At 35.6% G+C, this 24,054-nt stretch overlaps 2 protein-coding genes across 7 annotated transcripts in view; one reads left to right on the top strand and one right to left on the bottom strand.

Moving 5' to 3' along the window:
• Nucleotides 1–7,632, top strand: part of LOC127881211 (aminomethyltransferase, mitochondrial-like) — a 34,959-nt gene extending 27,327 nt beyond the window's left edge. For all 6 annotated transcript variants that reach the window (XM_052428930.1, XM_052428933.1, XM_052428934.1 and 3 more), the window contains one exon: nt 1,968–7,632. In XM_052428930.1, coding sequence (XP_052284890.1) covers nt 1,968–2,188 — 221 coding nt within the window. In that variant the 3' untranslated portion in view covers nt 2,189–7,632. The remainder of the gene's footprint in view (nt 1–1,967) is intronic.
• Nucleotides 7,633–8,660: 1,028 nt separating this feature from the next.
• Nucleotides 8,661–24,044, bottom strand: LOC127831686 (calcium-independent phospholipase A2-gamma-like). Its single transcript, XM_052356708.1, has 9 exons — nt 23,673–24,044; nt 20,583–21,896; nt 18,473–18,627; nt 17,060–17,142; nt 15,215–15,389; nt 14,618–14,675; nt 13,328–13,519; nt 12,305–12,512; nt 8,661–10,073 (listed from the first exon to the last, which is right to left on the bottom strand). Exons 2-9 carry the CDS (start codon nt 21,888–21,890, stop codon nt 9,772–9,774), a joined length of 2,481 nt encoding a protein of 826 aa, XP_052212668.1. The 5' UTR covers nt 21,891–21,896; nt 23,673–24,044; the 3' UTR covers nt 8,661–9,771.
• Between the last annotated feature and the right edge of the window lie 10 nt (nt 24,045–24,054).

Below are 24,054 nucleotides of genomic sequence, written 5' to 3'. Positions count from 1 at the left end.
AATATTAATTAATAGATAACTTATTTTTGAAAATATAATACCAAATGTCCCTTTGATATTCCCCTTTATTATGGGATTAAAACACACTGAAGATCTTGTAAGCTCACACCTTAACCATGCTCTGAAAATGCACTTTTTGATTGTTTTATAGTCTTGAAAGCCCAGGGGTAGGCTATTCTTCAACAAAAGAGTTCAAGGGGTACAGAACACTTTATGCTAGGAGTTAAAATACTCTCAAATAAAAGAGGTTATGGGGTGCAGTACTCAAATAAAAGAGGTTATGGGGTGCAGTACCCTTTAGGTCAGGGGTTACAGTACCATTTAGTTTGTGGAGCGCAGTAAACAAACAATAACTCAGGGGTACTGTATCCTTTATGTCAGGGGGAAGAATACTCTCAAACAAAAGATGTCAGGGGTTACAGTATAATTTAGGTGAGAGGTAGAATACTCTCAAACAAAAGATGTCAGGGGTTACAGTATAATTTAGGTGAGAGGTAGAATACTCTCAAACAAAAGATGTCAGGGGTTACAGTATCCCTTAGGTCATAGGGTAGAATAATCTCAAACAAAAGATGTCAGTGGTACAGTATCCTTTAGGTCAGGGGTTAAAATACTCTCAAACAAAAGAGGTCAGGGGGTGCTGTACCCTTTAGGTCAGGGGGTAGAATGCCCTCAATCACAAGATAAGCATGCACAGTATCCTTTAGGTCAGGGGGTAAAATACTCTCAAACAAAAGAGGTTAGGGAGTGCAGTACCCTTTAGGTCAGGGGGTGCAGTACCCTTTAAGTCAGGGGTACAATATATAAGTCAGGGTGTGCAGTACCCTTTAGGTCAGGGGGTAAAGTACCATTTAGGTCAGGGAGTGCAGTACTCTGCAGGTAAGAGGGTACAGTACCCTTTAGCACAGAAACATTATGTGGAGTCCTGATTTGACTCCTGAATTTTTCTCTAGGAAAGCATATTCAGGATGACAGACAGACCAGTCTTGTAATTAAGGCATCATTCAGCAAAAGTAATTACGTTTTTACGTTTTTACTATTCATGAATATTTAGAAGCCCCTTTATTGGAAATGTCTGCCAATTTAGTTGAATAATTCAACAGATTGTAGGGCAAGATTCTCAAACTACTTTTTTCTGTAGCCTAGATTACTTGGAATTTTCAAGTTGTACTTGAAAGTAGTGGAAATTGGCTGATAATAGCTGTTGTTTTCAGTTCAATACATTCAATTTCTATTACATCAATATAAAGTGCTTGTTGATACATTAAAAAATTGACCAGATTCCCTGAATCAAATATAAACCAGGTGATAACATATTAAATAATACTTATTAGAGATACATTTGCATACAAATATCGCCATACTGCTTGCTTGAACAGAACAACATGGTATAATAAGGATTTGTTTGTTCTTTTATGAATAACAAATCATAGTCTGGAAATACAGTGAAGTGTTAATCTTAACAGTTTGGTTTCCTGCAGTTTGGTTTCCTGCTGTTTGGTTTCCTGCTGTTTGGTTTCCCAAAGTACAGTCTGAACCAGATATATTAGTTCAGTACTTTTGCACCTTTTCACAGCAGAGTATTCAGTTTGCAATACATTTCACATTATTATGGTTATTATGTAATAAACAATTATTTTTCCTTCTGATGAATATTTAAGCACACACAATGGGCAAATCAACATCGATAATTGAAAACAATTTCAATTATTAGGAAACTATGATATATTGTGTATTTAACAGGTATTTACATTGTCCTAAGAATGTGTTTTATATTATATCATTTATTCACTTTTTGTCACATATATGAATCTATTGAAAACACAGTTTTAAACAAACTGAAGGCATAAAGGTAGACTGGGAATTTGGGATATTACCTTAGAGATTGTTATGTTAATTTAATAGGCAACAAACACATACTTCAAAATTCAATCTGCATTTTCTCATGACATGTTTTCAATTTTCAGGTGGGACTGAAATTTTAGACGAATCAGGCTCCAAGGTCATTGGCAAAGTGACGAGTGGCTGCCCCTCCCCGTCTCTGAAGCAGAACGTTGCCATGGGTTACGTAGATGCAGCCTACCTTAAACCTGGAATGAATGTGAAATTCAACATCCGCAAGAAAATGGTGGATGCCGTAGTGTCAAAAATGCCTTTTGTGCCACACAATTACTTTTATGGAAAATAAACACTTTATTAAAGATAAAAGAATTGTTTATTACTGTTTCTATTGCAATTAAAAAAATACTATTGAGATGTTTTGGGATGGCATATTTTAGCTTTTTATGCATCTAAAACTAGGCATATGGTCATCGCATGGTCCTTTCATCTGTCATTCTGTTTTACTTCTTGTGCTGAGCAGTGTGGAGCATATCTTGGCTATTATTGAAGGGATTCAAATGAAAATTCATATGAGCCGCGTTCTGAGAAAACTGGGCTTAATGCATGTGCGTAAAGTGTCATCCCAGATTAGCCTGTGCAGTCCGCACAGGCTAATCAGGGACAACACTTCCCGCTTTTATGGTATTTTTAGTTTCAAGGAAGTCCCTCCTTACCGAAAATCAAGTTTAGGCGGAAAGTGTCGTCCCTGATTAGCCTGTGCAGATGGCACAGGCTAATCAGGGACGACACTTTACGCACATGCATTATGCCCAGTTTTCTCAGAACACGACTCTAATGATGGGGGCCATTAAGAGAAAGTGCAGAGTACAAGAGGCATAACTCTTATTGGGATGTATTGCCCTTTAGTAAATTGTCTTTTGTGGAGGGGAAGTAAGTATTTAACCCTTTCCCTCTCAGAAGCCAAGTGAATATGGCTATGTGTAAACAGCATAAAACAAGAACAGCCTGCAATGACTCGCAGTCTGTTCAGGTTTTATGCTGTTTGCTGCTCATTAGTATCTAAGGGTTGAAAATAAAGTCTTTAAAACTTGAATTTAGTAGAAAAGGTATTTAATTGAATGTAACTTTCTAAGGGACTACAAATGCGTCAAAATATGCATCTAAGTTGGAAAGGGTTAAATGAAAATTGGCATGTTGATAGAGGACATTGAGAGTAAGTGCAAGAACTGCAACTTTTATCAGTATTCATTGATCTTTGTATATGTAGTCTCTTTTCTTTTGTCTTAACTAGGATGATGATGCGATGTGAATTAAACTTCATATCCAGATAGAGGGCTTTAAGGGGAAGTGCTTAGTACAAGAACCACAACTCTGTCAGTAATATGGGTTCATTGTCCTTTGCCTGTTGTTTGTATTGTCTGTTTCTATTTAGAGCATAACTAAAAGTACTAAACATTATCACCTGATTTTCCATATAATGATATCTAACTTTAAGAATGAAAGTAAAAATGGCGTGGTTAAGGACAATATCTTTGTCTTCGGTATGTTTAGTATGCATTTTGTATTTTTTTTATCATGTGCCAAGAATAAATTCATATGGTCAGATACCATTTATATACATATTTTCTTTAAGTCATTGTTTATTTTGTATGCAGAACAGAATGACATACTGTTTTGTACTAAAATGAAACTTAATGTATTTATAAAGGACTTTGAGAGGAAGTGCACAGTAAAAGTACCATAACTCTGTCTTTAATGTTAACAGAAGTATTGCTCTATATTAATTTTCTTGTGCACTGTATTATAATTTACACCGTTAGTAACTGACGGTGTATGGGATATACACCCTATGTAATTTCATACCATACAAGAGCGAAGCTTAAGTATTTTTTTTATCATGTGCCAAGAATAAATTCATATGGTCAGATACCATTTATATACGTATTTTCTTTAAGTCATTGTTTATTTTGTATGCAGAACAGAATGACATACTGTTTTGTACTAAAATGAAACTTAATGTATTTATAAAGGACTTTGAGAGGAAGTGCACAGTAAAAGTACCATAACTCTGTCTTTAATGTTAACAGAAGTATTGCTCTATATTAATTTTCTTGTGCACTGTATTATAATTTACACCGTTAGTAACTGACGGTGTATGGGATATACACCCTATGTAATTTCATACCATACAAGAGCGAAGCTTAAGTATGGTATTAAATTACTGCAGGTATATATCCCATACACCATCAGTTACTGACGCTGTAACGATTATATCTCAACCGACTACTCGATTACTCGGGTAGTATGGAAATTAACTCTGGGTGTATTGAAAATACTCCATGGGCACGTGTCTGCTCTAAGCCAATTGGATTAGGTGTTTTTTGTGGGAGGTGACATATAATGCCATTACAATTAAAGATAGTAAGATGAAGCTGCATTCATCATAAGAGAACAGTGGTTAAGTCCATAGCACAATAACTATGGTGTACTATAAGAGAACAGTGGTTAAGTCCATAGCACAATAACTATGGTGTTCTATAAGAGAACAGTAGTTAAGTCCATAGCACAATAACTATGGTGTACTATAAGAGAACAGTGGTTAAGTCCATAGCACAATAACTATGGTGTACTATGAGAGAACAGTGATTAAGTCCATAGCACAATAACTATGGTGTACTATGAGAGAACAGTGGTTAAGTCAATAGCACAATAACTATGGTGTACTATAAGAGAACAGTGGTTAAATCCATCGCACAATAACTATGGTGTACTATAAGAGAACAGTGGTTAAGTCCATAGCACAATAACTATGGTGTACTTTAAAACAGTGGTTAAGTCCATAGCACAATAACTATGGTGTACTATAAGAGAACAGTGGTTAAGTCCATAGCACAATAACTATGGTGTACTATAAGAGAACAGTGGTTAAGTCCATAGCACAATAACTATGGTGTACTATAAAACAGTGGTTAAGTCCATAGCACAATAACTATGGTGTACTATAAGAGAACAGTGGTTAAGTCCATAGCACAATAACTATGGTGTGCTATAAGAGAACAGTGGTTAAGTCCATAGCACAATAACTATGGTGTACTATAAGAGAACAGTGGTTAAGTCCATAGCACAATAACTTAAATTCTCTCATTAGTTTTTTTATATATATTTCCCTTGCTGTATTTGTTGTGAGGAGCCCAATGTTATTTTATTAATATTATTTATGAAGTCTAAATGCCTTGTTTTTGATTTGACTGCTGCAAAGCATAACAATTGTTATAAAATTGATAGTTATGAACATTTATAAATACATACACAAGTGCATTGACATTTCTGTCCTTCAATAACTAAATACAATGTTTTTGTTTCCTAAACTTTGAAGGTCAAGATCAGTCTCTAGGGTCAGAAAATTTCAGGGCAGTCCACACTTAGATCTAGGGTCAGATACTTCAGGGCAGTCCACACTTACATCTAGGGTCAGATACTTCAGGGCACTCCACACTTACAATGTCAGCATGGGATCACTCTCTAGGGTCAGATACTTCAGGGCACTCCACACTTACAATGTCAGCATGGGATCACTCTCTATGGTCAGATACTTCAGGGCACTCCACACTTACAATGTCAGCATGGGATCACTCTCTAGGGTCAGATACTTCAGGGCAGTCCACACTTACAATGTCAGCATGGGATCACTCTCTAGGGTCAGATACTTCAGGGCAGTCCACACTTACAATGTCAGCATGGGATCACTCTCTAGGGTCAGATACTTCAGGGCAGTCCACACTTACAATGTCAGCATGGGATCACTCTCTAGGGTCAGATACTTCAGGGCACTCCACACTTACAATGTCAGCATGGGATCACTCTCTAGGGTCAGATACTTCAGGGCACTCCACACTTACAATGTCAGCATGGGATCACTCTCTAGGGTCAGATACTTCAGGGCACTCCACACTTACAATGTCAGCATGGGATCACTCTCTAGGGTCAGATACTTCAGGGCACTCCACACTTACAATGTCAGCATGGGATTATTTTGATATGATATTATATTTTTATGATTATATTGATCCAGAGGTATAAGTATTAAATCAGGCTATTTTTATATATGATATTGTATTTTTGTAAGTAAACTGATATGGAGGTATTAATATTAAATCAGGCTATTTTTATATAATATTGTCTTTTTGTAAGTATATTGATTCAGAAGTATTAGTCAGATTATTTTGACCAATTCATTGTTCATATTTAGTGATTTGTTCTTGAATGATATTGGTATCACATGCTTTTATCTCAAATACTTAAATGTGCTTGGCATTAGGGATTAATCAATTTGCCATCATTGCCAGTAATGATAAGTATTTCTGAAATAAATTACTAGTATCACATAATTGTATTCAAACTATCTGCAATTCTTAAAGTGAAGGACGTTATTTAAAACATGTGTATGCTATAGGTGTATATGTTAAGATAATTTTTTCCAAGATTTGTAAACAAACAATAGTTGTTTGTTCTGCTGGTCAGAATTAAACCACAAAGGTGTTAGTCCTACTGATTCCAAGTGCATCCTAATAATTAAAAAAAGTTTTTTGTAGAACTGATTCATTCTTTAATGTTCAAACACCATTATATGAAATTGCAATACAAACTAATAATAATGCTTTTAAAATGGTTTTTAAGTGTCTGTGTAATTAATACATTTATCTGTGTAAAATTTTGGACAAAATTATTGTATACAGAAATGTGTCAATTACAAATTTTAACCATAAATTATTTTTGACCTGGGTACTGGTAGTCAAGCAAAATCAAGGTCATTACTTCAAGGGAAAAAATGAAATCTCTGAATGGGATGTCTCTTGGAATGCCTTGTAAGTGGTCTTTTTTATTGACATGCTCAATATTTGTTGTACCTCATTATCACTGTAATAGTGTTCTTGTGTTTGTTAACTGTTTGCTGTATTTGCTGTGAACTGTTTGCTGAAGTTAACTGTTTGCATACATGTACATGTAGTATGTTTAAACTGCGGATAGACAATGCAAACTTTAGAATGTTTACTTCTATTTTGCATTATGACAGAGCTAAATCTTTTTTAAAGTATATCTTTGGAAACAATAAGGCGTTTTTTTGTAATTTTTGTGCGGATATAATTTGTTTAATTATTCTATTAGTGTGGTTGTAATATACATTAATGTGGTTGTTATATACATTAATGTGGTTGTAATATACATTAGTGCGGTTGTAATATACATGTATGATTTGTTACAATATGCCATGGATGTGTGAAGTAATGTATGATTGAGTTTTGAAGTCGTGCTACTACATTGAATAATTTGCTTTAAATTTGTCCAAATTTATTTTATCTTTATGCTTTTATTACATTAAAAAGTTATATTTAGCTATTAAAAAAAGTATATGAAGTACACATTAATGATATTGTCATCATCAATCGTGTTTTTTTTTCAATTTAATTAGATTTTTCATCTTTTTGCATGTACATGTCATGAATTAAATAAAACATTGTTAATAAGTAACTTTGAAAGATGCTTTTGTTAAATAATTATATAATAGGAAATGATCTTACGATTCTCAAATGTGTATGCATGCAAGTATAAGGTTGCCGTGGTGTAGTGGCTATGGTGTCGGCCTACTGACCAGGAGGTCCTGACTTGATCCCCACTGTAAGCAGTTCCTAAGATCTTTCCAATGACACCAAGTACCTGGTCCCAGAAATCAGACTGGAGAGCTGTAGGGTTTCAATGCAATCAAGCTCAAATAAATAGGTTTGAACTAAACTAATTATAAATTGTTTATTTATTTGTACAGTGTGTTGTTTTTCGCTTAAGGAAACTAGTTAATCCTATAACGGAGGCAAATTTGACCCCAAGGTTCATGATGTGAACAAACTTTGTCAACCACAGATTGTTGCAATGCAAAATGCCAAATCCCTATGACTTGCAGTTTTAGAGCAGATAATGTTAAAAAAGCGTTCACTACAATATATATACCGGTACACGTAAGGGAAACAAGTAATCCCCCAGGTAGGGCCCGCCAGGTATTGTTTAAAGGCTGTTTCAAAACATTCCTCCCTACCTTGATCTAGTAATCCCCCAGGTAGGGCCCGCCAGGTATTGTTTAAAGGCTGTTTCAAAACATTCCTCCCTACCTTGATCTAAAAAGCTTCATAGGATGATATTATACTATTTATATTTTAACTTATTGAGTTATAACCTGACTTTGATATATTTCATACAAAGCAAAGGCATGAAGACATATTTTTACTGTAATCTTTTGCATCAATCATCATCACTAATATCAACATACCGGGTAATCATCAAAAACAACTTAAACATTACATTATAATAGCTAACTTTTCTAATAAGAAACATGAATTTTATTAGCTCAACTGATCACAATGTGCCTATAGTGAGCTTTTGTGATCGCCTTTGTTTGTGGTGCAGCATCAACATCAGAAGATTTGTCCAAATGATATCCTGGCAAGTTTGAAAATGGTTCCGGTTTGTTTAAAAAGATTGCTGCCAGGGGGCAGGGCAATTTTCCTTATATGGCTATAGTAAAACCTTGTTAACTATTTAGTTGATATTTTGGCCATGTTTGAAAATGGTTTAAGAAACATGTAAAAAAAGTGCTGAGAGCAGCTCAGTGTTCATGTCTCAGGTGAGCGACCGTGGGCCGTCATGTTAATAGTTCAATCTAAATGTTTTTACTTAAACAATATATACTGAGGATATTTAAGACAGTGTATGAAGTTGAAAAATGACAGAAATAACAATGAGGTAAATGTACAGAAATAACAATGAGGTAAATGTACATTGTATTTTTATTCTTTAAGATTCGCACCAACAAAAGCATAACATGTTTTTACTCTTTTTAATGTAGTAAAAACCAAACAATTTTGAATGATCAATGAACACATTGATTAATAGTTACTTGCCCTAAAATAACATTAAAACAATACATCTACACATGCAGATGAATATATCACAACAAAAACATGATTCTTTGACATAAACAAATACCAGCAACGATAAAATGGTGGCAGTTTTTACTTAAAAAATCATGTAAAATTGGAACAAATTTGCCTACAATAATAAATACATTAACCAAATATAAAAATCATTTTAAAACTGCACATTAGATGACAAAACTCGGTATGCAACATTTTCAGGCAAGATTCTTAGGTAATGTCCACTCTCTTAACACCAGTATATACTTCTTTAAATCACCATTTAAAGGGAACAATGCCTATATTTCAAAACAAAATGTATAAATAATTTATAAAAAAAACCACTAAAAATGCAGCCATTTTAACAAAATCTTTCTTTTGAAAAAATTAAACATCAGTTCCTTTCTTCACATCATTATTGCAACACATTTCTTGGATATTTATCTCTCAAATCATCAGTAGCAACATATTCCAATGTCTCTTCAAATAAATTTAACAAATATGTTACTCTTAAATCTTGACAACTTATTGCAATGTTGCTTCATTATAATGACAAAACGTTTTAAAATCTGTAAAGCCAAAGTCCAAAAAAAATAATCTATTTTTATCAACATAGCATCAGTTAAAATGCAAGGGATAGATGATTACTTCACTAGAAAACTGTTTAATATCTACGAATTACGCTTAATTATGGTAATGCTTGAAAGTGCTGGGTGTGAATAGAAAATATAAACATTACTGTGATTTTTAAATCAATAAAGTAATTCCTGAGGCATTACACGCTTCTGAGTGGATAGAAAAGGAAGGTTGGGCGGAGGGTCAACAACCATAACCTGTGAAAAGCCGCTTGCAAAAAACACACTGAACAACATAAAACTGCTACATCTGTAGGAAGCTTGTCGTTGGTCCCAGACGGGACCCAGGCGGGACCAGAGGCAAAGATGAGATGAACTCCAGTCTCACTCCATTAGCTAGACTTACTCGGACGAATATGTGCAGTTTTGATCCACTCAAGGGAATAATCGTGCGTCATCCGCCAGTGTGAGGCCTTATCCAGGAGTCGCTGATGCGTCAAACGTTCCTCCCGTAACTTGTCCACAATGCTGCGAGTGTAGGCCTCGTTATTGTCGATGTAGGCGTTGGTCTCCTGCCTCATCTGCTGGACCTTCTCCTCCCTTACCTCGGCCAAGTTGTAGTCCTCTGTGACATACGGACACAGCCGGAAGTACGTTCCTGGGGCCGTCGTGTCCTTGAGGATCCGGTGGACAGCTATAGGGTAAGAATGGACATGAAATGAGCTGCACTACATGGCTAAATGCATGAAGCATAGTCCCAGAATAGCCTGGTCAGTCTGAACTGGATTATCAGGGAAAACACTTTCTGCCTGAACTTGATTTTTATTAAGTTAAAACTCCCTTTAAACAAAAAATGAATTAAAAAACAAAGTGTTGTCTCTGATGAGCCTGTGTCGACTGCACAGGCATATCTTGGACAACACTAAACATTTGTGCATTAAGAACAGATTTTTCCACAGCCAGAATCAAATACATTAGAACATTGTTATTTAAAAATCTGTTAATTCTAAGTCAGTACTATTTCAAAGACTTTTCTCCCAGGTTTACTTGATCTTTAATAAATATTAATAATACACATGTTTTATTTATACATTTTTACTGCAAAGTATCAGTTATTTTAGGTCTTAAACATGGCTCCAAGCCTTATTATTTCACATTAATTTGCCTTAAATTTTAAATTTGAGAAGTCCATTGGAAGGAGATGTTCTCCCACGTTGGCTGAAATGACCAACAGGATTATTTACAGTGGACGCTATTAACAAGATGGCCCAATTATGGTTTGTTAAATAGTTTGCACGAAATAACTACAATCACATTCATTATTTCATTCATTCGCTGTGTTACATCCACCAATATTAAATACATTAATGTGAACATGTTTAATCCGAACAGTACTTATTTCCGCCTGGCCCCAAAGACTTCAGCGCAAGAATTTGCATATTTATATTAAATCAGCTTGTTTGGCAATAGTTTAGAAAGCAACTGTCATATTGATTTACTAGTAAAATGTCTTTCAGTTAGTTTCGCACTCAATTCTCGATGAATTGAGGGTTAATAGGCAGAACAGAGTTTCATAGGAACTTTATGAAAAATAATTCTTACAATTTAAATTGAACAAGCTGAGCATCAAACATTGAAGTGCATACACAACTCACTTTCAGTGTTTGTTGCAGTCTCTAACAGTCCCCTAGGTACCCCACTGAGTGCGGCCCAGGCATACACAACTCACTTTCAGTGTTTGTTGCAGTCTCTAACAGTCCCCTAGGTACCCATACACAACTCACTTTCAGTGTTTGTTGCAGTCTCTAACAGTCCCCTGGGTACCCATACACAACTCACTTTCAGTGTTTGTTGCAGTCTCTAACAGTCCCCTAGGTACCCCATACACAACTCACTTTCAGTGTTTGTTGCAGTCTCTAACAGTCCCCTAGGTACCCATACACAACTCACTTTCAGTGTTTGTTGCAGTCTCAAACAGTCCCCTAGGTACCCCATACACAACTCACTTTCAGTGTTTGTTGCAGTCTCTTACAGTCCCCTAGGTACCCATACACAACTCAGTTTCAGTGTTTGTTGCAGTCTCTAACAGTCCCCTAGGTACCCATACACAACTCACTCTCAGTGTTTGTTGCAGTCTCTAACAGTCCCCTAGGTACCCATACACAACTCACTCTCAGTGTTTGTTGCAGTCTCTAACAGTCCCCTAGGTACCCATACACAACTCACTCTCAGTGTTTGTTGCAGTCTCTAACAGTCCCCTAGGTACCCATACACAACTCAGTTTCAGTGTTTGTTGCAGTCTCTAACAGTCCCCTAGGTACCCATACACAACTCACTTTCAGTGTTTGTTGCAGTCTCAAACAGTCCCCTAGGTACCCATACACAACTCACTTTCAGTGTTTGTTGCAGTCTCTAACAGTCCCCTAGGTACCCCACTGAGTGCGGCCCAGGCATACACAACTCACTTTCAGTGTTTGTTGCAGTCTCTAACAGTCCCCTAGGTACCCATACACAACTCACTTTCAGTGTTTGTTGCAGTCTCTAACAGTCCCCTAGGTACCCCACTGAGTGCGGCCCAGGCATACACAACTCACTCTCAGTGTTTGTTGCAGTCTCTAACAGTCCCCTAGGTACCCATACACAACTCACTTTCAGTGTTTGTTGCAGTCTCTAACAGTCCCCTAGGTACCCCATACACAACTCACTTTCAGTGTTTGTTGCATTCTCTAACAGTCCCCGAGGTACCCATACACAACTCACTTTCAGTGTTTGTTGCAGTCTCTAACAGTCCCCTAGGTACCCATACACAACTCACTTTCAGTGTTTGTTGCAGTCTCTAACAGTCCCCTAGGTACCCATACACAACTCAGTTTCAGTGTTTGTTGCAGTCTCTAACAGTCCCCTAGGTACCCATACACAACTCACTCTCAGTGTTTGTTGCAGTCTCTAACAGTCCCCTAGGTACCCCACTGAGTGCGGCCCAGGCGCTGTTGTCTGGCTTGTTGGCACGCTGGTACGGGTCATAGCGACCGTTGCCCAGGGAGACCACACATTGGAACTTCTCATTGGGCCATAGAAGCTTGCACTCATGGATGCCAAGATGTGTGGGGTTGTTGTCAAGTAAGCCTCCATCCTGTGAAAACAGGTTAACAATGAACAGGTTACAGAGACAGATAAGGAATATGGCCTTGGGGAAACATTTTGGATATTCATGAAATTCGGTCAGCCTAGTTTATGCATATGTATTTTTTCATATATTCATGTGTTTCCAAAAACATTTTCTAAAATAAATTATTATTCTATTTAAGCAGAAAACTCTGGATTTTGAATTGATGAAATTTCACTTAAGTTCAACTTAAGTTATGGTGTCTGTTTGGCGCTGAGTGACTAATCGCTCAAAGTTAACAAGACTATTGCCAAGCAATATATGTCCCCTACCGGCTCCACCATTGTCAGAATTATATTTTTTGTTGTTGCCATAGCAACCAGAATTGTTTGCGTAGGAACAAAATGAAATGACGTGCATAATGCCCTTATTTCAATCTATTTATGTTTCAAGTTTCATGAAAAAATATTAAAATCTTTTAAAGTTATCGCAGGATCCAGAAGTGTGAATGACCAACGGACCGACAGAGCAAAAACCATAAGTGTGGGGGTATTCGTCATGTCTGTGACAAAGCTCTAGTTTTTTGTAATCACCATTTTGCAAACAGAAATCATATACAAAAGAAGATCTGAAAACTTTAATTAGATGTTAGAATCTAACAAGTTTATATGACATATGATAGTAACAATACAATTTTCATGTGAATTTGAAAGCATCTTGGGGAAAATAGTCTGGGTTCACCAGAACTCTAGCCTGGTACATTATGATCAATATATACATGTGCAATATTGGTGAGCTTTGGATAAATGATACTTTGGTTTGAAGATTATAAAATTTCTAACCAAAAACACGTAATCCCCGAGTTTGAACTCCTTGAAGTAGATCGGAGCGGCACCGGACGCCCTAATGGCCTCCCATGTCTTGGCGTTACACGTGCCCTCGTGATCGGCTACCATGCAGGGAGGCAGGTTATACGTGCGAAACATGAAGCGACGCCACTTGTTGTAGTTGGCCAGACAGGAGGTGATAGCCATCTACAATCAGTGTCATGTGTAAAACATGTATACAATATTAGTCTTATTGCACAAGTTGGCACAACCCAGGATGTGATGCCACTTGACTCACCAACAAAACTGATTCATGGTTGCATAAATCCATACTAGTGTTAAATTCCATTAATGATTAATTGGATACCTTTTTGGCATTTAACTCTCTGACTACCAAAACAATAAGTATTGGCATTTAACTCTTTTAATACCAAAACAATAAGCAAACTATATCATGTCTTGTTAACAATATTTTTGTGGATTAAACAATATTTGCCAAAGCATGGCATCCTTTTTTGGGAGATAAAGTTTTTGAAGTTTATTACAACCATGTGACCCCCAAGACTGGCTAATTTTGATTCATAGTGTATTCATCATCAACAATTCTTAAATGCTAGTTGGTGAAGTGTAACCACTTTTCAAAAAGTAGCTTGCACAAAAAAAATCATATTGTTTTTGTCAGTAAACAAAAAAGAATTAATATTCTTAATGATGCCCTATTAAGGTTCAGACAATGTCTTATTTTTTGTTTCCATATTGATTTTATTTTTTTAGGTGCAGGTATACATGGTGGCATTCTTTATTAGAAAAAAACATTTTTTGACAATACTTTGTAGTGGACTGCAATCCCTGAACAAGTCAGTTTAAAGGAAAGTTATGTTGACCTCAGTGTGACCTTATGTTGACCTCAGTGTGACCTTGTTATGTTGACCTCAGTGTGACCTTGAGGTGGCAAGACTGCCTTCTGTCTTCTGCACATCTCAACAAGAAAACAAGGCAAGTTTCAAGAAAATCCTATTAAGGGTATAAGGGATACAAAGCTGACAGGGTATTGACAAACATTTTACTTTCACATGTGGGCTTAACCTTGAGTAAACACGACTGACACATGCCTTTTTCATATTGGCTCAATATCATTTTTATCTTTCAGTCAAGTAACATGAAAAGTTTTATAAGTTATAAGAGACATGGACCTGAAACAAAAATGTTCACCACAGATAGATGGACAGTGTGTTTTTTATTATATTCCTCAACATTGAGATGGGTTAAGGCAACATATTTCAGTTCTCTACATCAATAACTCACCTTTGGTAGATGTTGATTCCGAGCAAAGAATGTCAGAGGCTTCTCACCAACGAATTGTCTGCAACAGTGATCATGATTTATTAGTTACACGTCACTTACAAGTGATACAAATACTTGGAAGGCATTAATCAAAGTACATGTGTTGTGAGTACTATGGTAGGCATACAACTGAGTGATGGCAGTATAGAGGTCGCAGTCAGCATGGCTTTTGAGACCTGTATGCATTTTACTTGAAACACTTTTAACAGATCTTGGATGTCTTTCAAGTCATATTAACCCATTTATGCTTACTGGACTCTCCCATCCTTATAAATTAGATCAATTTATTTCCAAAATTAGGGATGTCTAGTATATTTATTTCTATATTTAGAATATTTCTTACAGAAATTCCTTTAAGCAAACAGCGCAGACCCTGATGAGACACCGCATCATGTTGCGTCTCATCTGGGTCTACGCTGTTTGCAAAGGCCTTTATTCTAGAACGCTAGGCATAAATGGGTTAACTTACCAGCTGTATTAAATGCAGAACATTTACATTTCTATGATGTATACATGTGACCATTTAGTACTTATAAGTCCACATAATATTATACATACTTAACAATCTCTTCGAAGACGATGGCATCAAACTGTGAGAAATTCTTCACTTGTTGGGTCCAGCTACTCTTAGAGAATATGAGACGACTTCTTTCTATGTAAAGGTCTCTGCATTCCTTGAGTGGATATCGCAGCATGAAGGCCAGCACACCCAGCAAGGCCCCCGTGCTGCTACCTACATAGAGTATTGTCACTGATTGAAATCAGGTCAAGCCTTGTGTTCAGTAGGGGGAATACAACAATATCATTCCTTCGAAAACTATTTTTGATAGATGCTGTTTTTCAATTATATAGAGATTAATTGTTGGATTTGATGAAATATTGATTTTATATCTACGAGTGATCATAGAACATATTATTTTCACAAGTGGCACAGCCACAAGTGAATTTTTTTCTGCGATCACGAGTGAATTAAAATTGATATTCCAACAAATTCAACAAATTTTATTTTTATTTTATGCTTATAAATGATAAGCCTTAAATAATGACGTCATGACATAAAAACACAACGTCATTTCACAGTAAAACAGTGAAAATTATCAAAATATTTCACTGTTAAGTTTCATTGTTTGACACAGTGTATTATCAGTTTTTATTCAATAGTATTTCTCTATAAAGCACCAGAAAGCATAACATTAACTAATCTAACCCCAAGAATCATAATTCCTGTGTTGTTTTTTTAATGCCCAAAACAAACAAACAACAGTATTCCTCAAAATAAGAGCAGGACAGATGGTGTCACACTGCTGAATTTAACAACAATGCTGGCTTTAAGAACTGTTTGGAACCAATTGAATGGGGAATTCAGCATCATGAAATCATGAAGCAAGAAATGAACTTTAATTTATAAAAAAACTTACATAAATGAACGTATTTTTTATATCTCCCTAACCATAATACAATTTCACGATTAGAATATTTAATGATTTTAGATAATATGACAGAATATTTTCCATACTCAATAACAAATCACTAGGTGAAACTGCTTACTGACCTATCATTAGCTGAAACATTTCACTTACCTATTACTAGGTAAAACAGCTTACTAATCTATCATAAGGTCAATCAGTTCACCAACCTATCAATATGTCAAACAGTTTACTAGGTCAAACAGCACACTAACCTATCACTTCTTCAACCAGCTCACTGACCTATCACTAAGTCACACAGTTCATTAACTTATCATTATCTGAAACAATTTACTAACCCATTACTAGGTAAAACAGCACACTAACCTATCACTACAGCAAACAGCACACTAGCCTATCAATAAGTCACACAGTTCACTAACCAATCAATATGTCAAACAGTTTACTAACCTATTCCTAGGTCAAACAGTTTATTAACCTATTACTAGGTCAAACAGTTCACTAACTTATTACTAGGTCAAACAGTTCACTAACCTATGTCTAGGTCAAGCAGCTCACTAAACTATTACTAGGTCAAACAGTTGACTAACCTTTTACTAGGTCAAACAGTTCATTAACATATCACTATGTCAAACAGCTCACTAACCTATCACTATGTCAAACAGCTCACTAACCTACCACTAAGTCACACAGTTCACTAACCTATCACTAGGTCAAACAGTTTACTAACCTATCACAAGGTCACACAGTTCATTAACCTATCACTAGGTCAAGCAGTTCATATCAAATGTGAAACAGTTACTAACTTATCACTGGGTCAAATAGTTCACTTACATATCACTAGGTCAAATAGAGTAAATAACCTATCACTAGGTCAAACAGTTCACTAACATTATCACTAGGTCAAACAGTTCACTAACCTATCACTAGGTCAAACAGGTCACTAACATATCACTAGGTCACACAGTTTACTAACCTATCACTAGGTCAAACAGCTCATAAATGGGTCTTCCAGCTTTCTGTTCCAGTCGTATCATCATTTCGATTGCTATAAGTCCTCTGAAAACAAAAACAATGAACATGTTCACAACTTTACATACAAAACAATGCTACAAATGTTAGGAAGTTTTGTTTGAAAATGTGTGAGCTGTGCAAATAATATTGGAATTATTTGGAATATGGAAAAATATTCCTGGAACTTCTATTCTGATAACAGAGACACTCTTCTAAGAGACAATTCTGCTATCGAAAACCGACAGGTGTATTTTCGCAATAATGAACCACTCATTCAGAACTATTTTACTTCTAATATTTTCCAGTCCCAATAAGCAGATGGCAAGAGTACTGTATTGATATATTCTTGTCTAAATATAAGTAGCCATATAAATTTACTGTTTGTTCATTTAACCAAGATCTAGGTTTTGAATTCACTCAATAAGTACTTTGTTATGAATCATAATTGAAAATATTACATAGAACAGAACTGAAAGTTTATTCATATAACTTGAACGTTTCCAGTTCATCGTTACATATACATAACTGACAATATATATTAATCAATAAGCACATGCATAGTAATGCGAAAGTGACCAAAATAGTACATAAAAAGGTGTTAAAAATACGCTTAGGCCATCATATTACTCAACGTTTGCATTCAATTTATCAGTTCTCATTTTAAAAGCATTTTTACAATATATCGCGAGTTTATTTAGGACTTTGGTTTTAGTATTTGTTAACAAAAGAATAAATTTATTATGCATACTAGGTCGGTTATAATAGAATTTGTCAATATATATTTTTCTTATATCTGTATAAAGAGGACATACAATTACAAAATGGTATTTTTCTTCAATATCACCAGAGTTACATATATTACATTTGCGTTTGTTTTAGGAATATTTATATGTCTCCCAGATTTAATTTTTAACATGTGGGACAAAAGTCTTAATTTTGATATGTACTTTCTTAAATTAAAGTTTTGGATAATGTTAAGATAATCAGATAGTTCAAATTGATGTTTGAATTCTTTATATAGAGTAAATGAACTTTTAACATTTAAATCATTTAGCCACAAATCTATGTAAATATCAATAAGTCTATTTTAAAATATCGGAATAAATACACTTGCATAAATAAGAATAAAAACACACACACCTCAATATGCCCATTAACCCTTTGCATACTGGGAAATTTGTCGTCTGCTAAAATGTCGTCTGCTGAATTTCTAAAATTAGCATTTTCTTCGATTTTTTTCAAAGAACACTATCAGAATAGCAAACAGTGTGGATCCAGATGAGACGCCACGTTTTGTGGCGTCTCATCAGGATCCAAACTGTTTGCAAAGGCCTTCAAAATTCGGTTCCCGCACTGAAAGAGTTAAAGATTGTACCTAGTTCCCCCTCCATCCAGGGACAGCATTCGTATTCCGTGACCTTTAGGTGGACTCACATGACCCATCAAGGTCAGGGCTTCATTGGACCTCGCTACCAGCTCTGTGTTGCCACTCTCTTCTCTCATCTTCAGTAGTACTGAATACACTTTATGCTGGAATTTTGTAATTTCATATTTAAATTATTATAAAGTCAACATAATTACATTGTTATACTTTTTCCTCAAACATTTGAGATGAAAATAGCAGACACGAGGACTTGAACAGTCCTAGTTTGCTCATTCAAAGGAACTCAACTGTTTTAAGCTGCTTTTGTGGTGTTTCCGTATCTATTTTAATTGAAAACTCCTCCAAAATATCATTAGAACGAATTTTTAGATTGGGCAAAACATATGGCTATAATGGCTTTCATAGCCTTCACAAGGTAACATTATATCTATTCAAGGAAAACAGCCAAACCTCCTGATTGCGAAGTATGACAGTGTTATTTTTACAAATTTTCTCATCTGATTCCTGGGACTCGATAACTTGCCAATCTATGAGTCCCCGTATTGAAAGAATGAGTCCAAATGTTAAACGATACTATTTTTTGAGAAATTTCAATGCATTTTTGAGACTCGCATAATTCGAAACTTTGCATCCCCAGAGGTTTTTGTGAGTCCAGGACGCAGGACTGGCAGGTAAAAAAATCACTGAGTATGCGGGAAACACTTTATCCTGAGGAAAGGACAAATTTAGCAGATAGGAACAAACTAGGTACATGTAGAGTCCGACCACCTAATGAATTGATATTACATTACATATACCAAACCTCTTTAGATTGCTGTTTCATAGAATAAGTTTTTAAGTTTTCACTGTAAAAATATCAGGAAAACAAGTAAACCCCCTGGGAGGGGCCACTATAGACTTCATGATCATGATCTGAACAAACTTGGTACAGGACCATCACACTAGGTTACATGCCAAATACCAGAACTCTGTGCCTTGAAGTTTCAGAAATGTGGATTTTTAAAGTTTTCACTACAAGTGTTGTACAGATTTTGGCTCTCTTTAAAGGTTTTTTTCTTTCAACATTTCAATCTGTAAAACACTGATCAAAATAAAACTTCACAAAAATTATCCTCAATTCAAAATCCAGACATCCTGTTCTTTTCTATTTAATGGGTGCAGTTCAAGTTACATTAGTTCCTAATTAAAATGCCAGCAACTTGTATGTTCTTTGCAGTGCTTTTAATAAATGTCATTATCTAAGAACTAAGGAGTAGCCAGTAATGTACATCTCTACATAAAGATTACAAAATCAAGAAATCCCTGTATTTCTCGGATGTTATTATTGACATAAGTGAAAGCACACTCAGAAAATAGTACAAAAACATCAGAAATTAAGGCCACATAAAATGAGATAAATTCCAACAGGGCGGACAAAATTTGGACAGTTCTGGTTTTGCTATTGTAAATTTCATATTGATCAGTGTGTGTTCTTTTCACCATATTGGGAATTGGGCTCTTGATTGGATTGCGAAATACTGCATACTTAAGTATAAAATTGGGATATTAATGTTGCTGATTTTATGCTTACAAATACTTTAAGATTACAATTTTATGCTTACAAATACTTTAAGATTACAAAAGTGATTTCAATATTATATTTTCTGAGGTTCAACTTATAGAGCTGGATATGGGAATACTTGACATGTTTAGACTTCTCAGACAGTGCCATTAGGTAGCTCTCATGATGCGCTATCTACAAACAAACAGCTATGTATAGTGCCGCAAAATTTAGACATGCAGTTCATCTAAAGAATGCTCTTATAAAATAAAGAAAAAAATCTGTGCTGAGAGCTTGGAAATGTGCTAAAAAGTTTATTAAAACACACCTTAAGGTACCTGATTTTGTTGGACATTTAAGCATGTTGGTGAGTCCCTGTGACTGACAGGTGACAGTATGCAATTACTGTGACAAGCGCAAAAAATGTCAATCATAATAGCATTCAAATAAATCACCAGCAAATGACTTAAAATTCAATAGTATGCAAGTAATGTAAATTTGCAAGTGTTTGATCTCTTCTGAGATAAAATATACATTGTTTCGGACAAATACAATACAAACCTGGGTAGCAATATGTCGAAAACTTGGATTTTGAAGGAAATGGTTGCATAGGTCATCTAAACGTTGTTTCTTAGACAAGGCTGACTGCGCATTGCATAAATTATCACACAGACTGGTTGTCCGCTCCTTCAACTTTGTATCTGACTTCATTTCTTCCAATGTTTTCCTGGTTATATCTGCGTCTGGGTTTGCAGCAGGTGGTTTTGAGAATCCCAAACTGGTCTGAATGTTTTGTGGCAGGTTCCAGACATAATTCAAGTAGGAGCTGTCTTGTGGGGTTTGTTTTGGGTCCTGTTTCTTGGCAAGAGCAGGCAACTGAGGGCTATCCAAATGTGACCGAGACGTACCTTTTTGTGGATGTGTATTTAAGGATGATGTTTTATTTTGTCTTGTCCAGTTTGTTACACCTTCTCGTATTCTGCTCAAAGAATACAAAGACGCAGGCGTATTTGTTTCTTTTTTGTTAGCTTTCAAATGAGTTTTATTTTCCAAACTTTCATTTTTTGTTAAAATTTCTTCAGATAATGCATCAGTGGTAGCATTTACATTTGAGTCAATTGGTTCTTCGGAAGTGTTAGCATTAGAGTCATTTTCTTTTGCCTGGCTTAGATCACCCATTTTTTGTCCTTTTGCCAAACTTACATGGTCACCGTGAAGACTAACTTTGGAAGAAAGTTTGGAGTTTGAATATGTTTTTGATAAAGCACTTGTTTCATTAGGCCTGCTTTGTTCAACAGCGATTGACTTAAGAAAGTTGGAATCGTCTAAATTAAGCTCCCCAGTCTCCAAAATTCTCTTTACCCACTCAGGATGCTCATTACTTTCATCACCATTTTTATCTGCGATTCTGTCCTTTACTATTTTAACTGTATCCTTAATATCCTGTATCTTATTTTCAACATTGTTTCTTTGGTTTTTAACTTCTGCAGTAATCTTAGCATCTAAAGAATCGTCATTAGCGTCTGTTGACTGACACTGGGCTTGCACGTTAAAGTTCTCTGCTCCATCAACTGAAACTGTTTGAACTGCAACTGAGTGAGCGACCTTTCCCTGGCGGCGAAAATTCTTTGACATGTGACCAAGATATTCTTGATATCCAGATATGGTGTTTGACATGCTGTAACGAAGCTTTGTCCAAGTGTTTGACTTGCTTTTCAATGCACCCATGTTACGCTGAAATTTCAAATACACTCCTCTGTATGATGCAAGGTGTTTACGTCGAACGCCTGAGCAGTAGTGACTGTATCGAATCTTACTGACAATAAAACCATTTCGCATAAGGAAGTCTTTTTTGGTTATGGCAGCCATTTGTGTCTGAAATAAAAATAAACGTATTTATAACTACACAAACAAACTAAAAATCAAGTAATTATTTGACTACGCCACCTCAAGAGCTTGTCAGATAAAGAGGCAAGTGTGAAATATGCACAAAGTTGGGAATTAAATGTCAGTTGTTTAAAAGATTAATTGAGTTCCACTTTTCTGTGTTCCCTGAAAATTGCCATATAAACACTATAAACACAAGCTCAATATCTCCCAATAGATTTTTGGGCTAGTGGTACCACATTGGTTCCAGAACATAGGGACTCAGTTAAAATCGCATGCTCATGCCAAACTTACGTTTGTCTTTGACATGAGACTGTAGAGTGCATGGGTAAGAACCAACAGACCAGAAGGCAGCTGAGTTTCAACTTTGTATAGCGCTGCGCTAGTGTGCCTATCTGGGTTTTAGACTGCACTTTTCCTCCAAGATTTTCTGTTACGGTGTCAGAAGTTAAAGGTAGAAGTGCCTGGCTGTCGGTAAAAAGCTAAAGGGAAGGGAGCCAGACCATTTTTGCAAAAAGTGCAATTTCAGGATTGGCAATTTTTCCGCGTGAAAAGGCCACTTATGTGTGAAAAACTTATTCAATATAACAATATAACAATTAAATTAAAATTGGTTCTGGTCATCTTCGGTTTGAGTCTCGAAGCAAACACATTTTTTCCAAGAATAAGTTGTTAACGCGTTTAACCCAGATGTATCAAACTAGGTGCACACATACACAAACTAAAACATACTATCAAGGAAAAAAGTAATGGATCATTATAATTTATATACAAATTGAGTATCAATACAGGTATGTAAATTGTATTCATTGCAAAACCTGCTTTCTCGACACTATGACTTGAAAGTATGACTATCAGTCAAAACTTGAGCGTTGAAATGTTTGATTCTTAGACCTAAGGGCTTGTGAGAAAATAATTATTGTTTTGTCGACAAGAGCCTCATTAAAGAACAAGCTACTGTAACTTTGTAAGATCCTGAAGATAATTCAGTTGGATATCAATTTTCACATGTAGTCGGTATTCCTTCAAGGTTAACTAAACTTCTTTCAATTTTTGAAAGACATAAAATAACTTTCGATTAGTAACTAACTGTTACAATTAAAGAACTAAACATCGCTCTTCGATTGACAAGTCATTTATTGCACTAGAGTCTAGAATGTAGAATGAATTTGCGTTTTCGGTTTTGTAAATCAAACTCCAAAAATGTTTTACTTATTTAGCTATAAACGCAAAGATTTAAAGGGGCCTTTTCACAGATTTTGGCATTTTTTAACTTATTCATTAAATGCTTTATATCGATAAATGTAAACATTGGATCGTAAAAGCTCCAGTAAAAAATCAAGAATAAAATTAAAAAAAGGAAAAGAACATTGCCCGGACCAGGTTTCGAACCAGTGACCCCTGGAGTCCAGCCAGAGTCCTGAAGTAAAAACGCTTTAGCCTACTGAGCTATTCCGCCGAGTACACATAATGGACGTATTTTATACCTTATATAAGCAATCTTCGTAGTTTCACATTTTAACGACAAAAACAGAACTCTCCAAATTATTCAATCGTTTCGCATTGCAACGCTTTATAATTTTTAGGTTTTAAAATCGTCAAAAGATGCATATAATGGCTATAATATTAGACCATGGTAAATGTTCAGTATTACTGTTTCCTCACAAATATCATAACTAAAACGAAAATTTGCGAATCTGAAACAACTTTTTTCAATTTTGTCAATTTACCAAAGCGTGAAAAGATCCCTTTAAAATGGCTTACCTTGTTAAACTCTCTTTCATGCGATTTGTGAAGTTTCACTGGCCAAATTATTTTTGTTTACATGTTGAACTGCCTCAAACGTCAATATTTTGGTTACAAATGGTCCAAATGGTACGACTGGACATGTAATCGACCGACAAAACGAGCATTCTGATTGGCTTAATTCTCGGTGAGCCGATAAAGGCCAGGTCACCGTGTCACAAGAGGTTTTTCTGGCCATATCATGCGTATTTGTTGGCAAAGAGTTTATAAATATGAGATTTTTAAACAGTTTTTGACAAACTATAAAATTATATAAAGAAACTGTGTATTTTAAAATGCTGTTAAAGCAGCAAACAAAAGGAACCCCATGACACACCTTCTGTTATTGACTAATGACAAT

The sequence above is a fragment of the Dreissena polymorpha genome, chromosome 5 (assembly GCF_020536995.1).
Source record: "Dreissena polymorpha isolate Duluth1 chromosome 5, UMN_Dpol_1.0, whole genome shotgun sequence".
Taxonomy (NCBI): domain Eukaryota; kingdom Metazoa; phylum Mollusca; class Bivalvia; order Myida; family Dreissenidae; genus Dreissena; species Dreissena polymorpha.
This window is presented reverse-complemented; position numbering and strand designations above follow the sequence as displayed.

Bases quoted from the DNA above. Each gene is read 5' to 3' on its own strand.
- LOC127831686 (XM_052356708.1), bottom strand. From the start codon at position 21,890: ATGGCTGCCATAACCAAAAAAGACTTCCTTATGCGAAATGGTTTTATT. The intron at 17,143-18,472 runs GTACAATCTTTA...TTTTGTTTTCAG, and splicing joins CTGGATGGAGGGGGAACTAG to AGGACTTATAGCAATCGAAA. The intron at 15,390-17,059 runs GTTAGTAAACTG...TACTCTATGTAG, and splicing joins GCTGTTTGACCTAGTGATAG to GTAGCAGCACGGGGGCCTTG.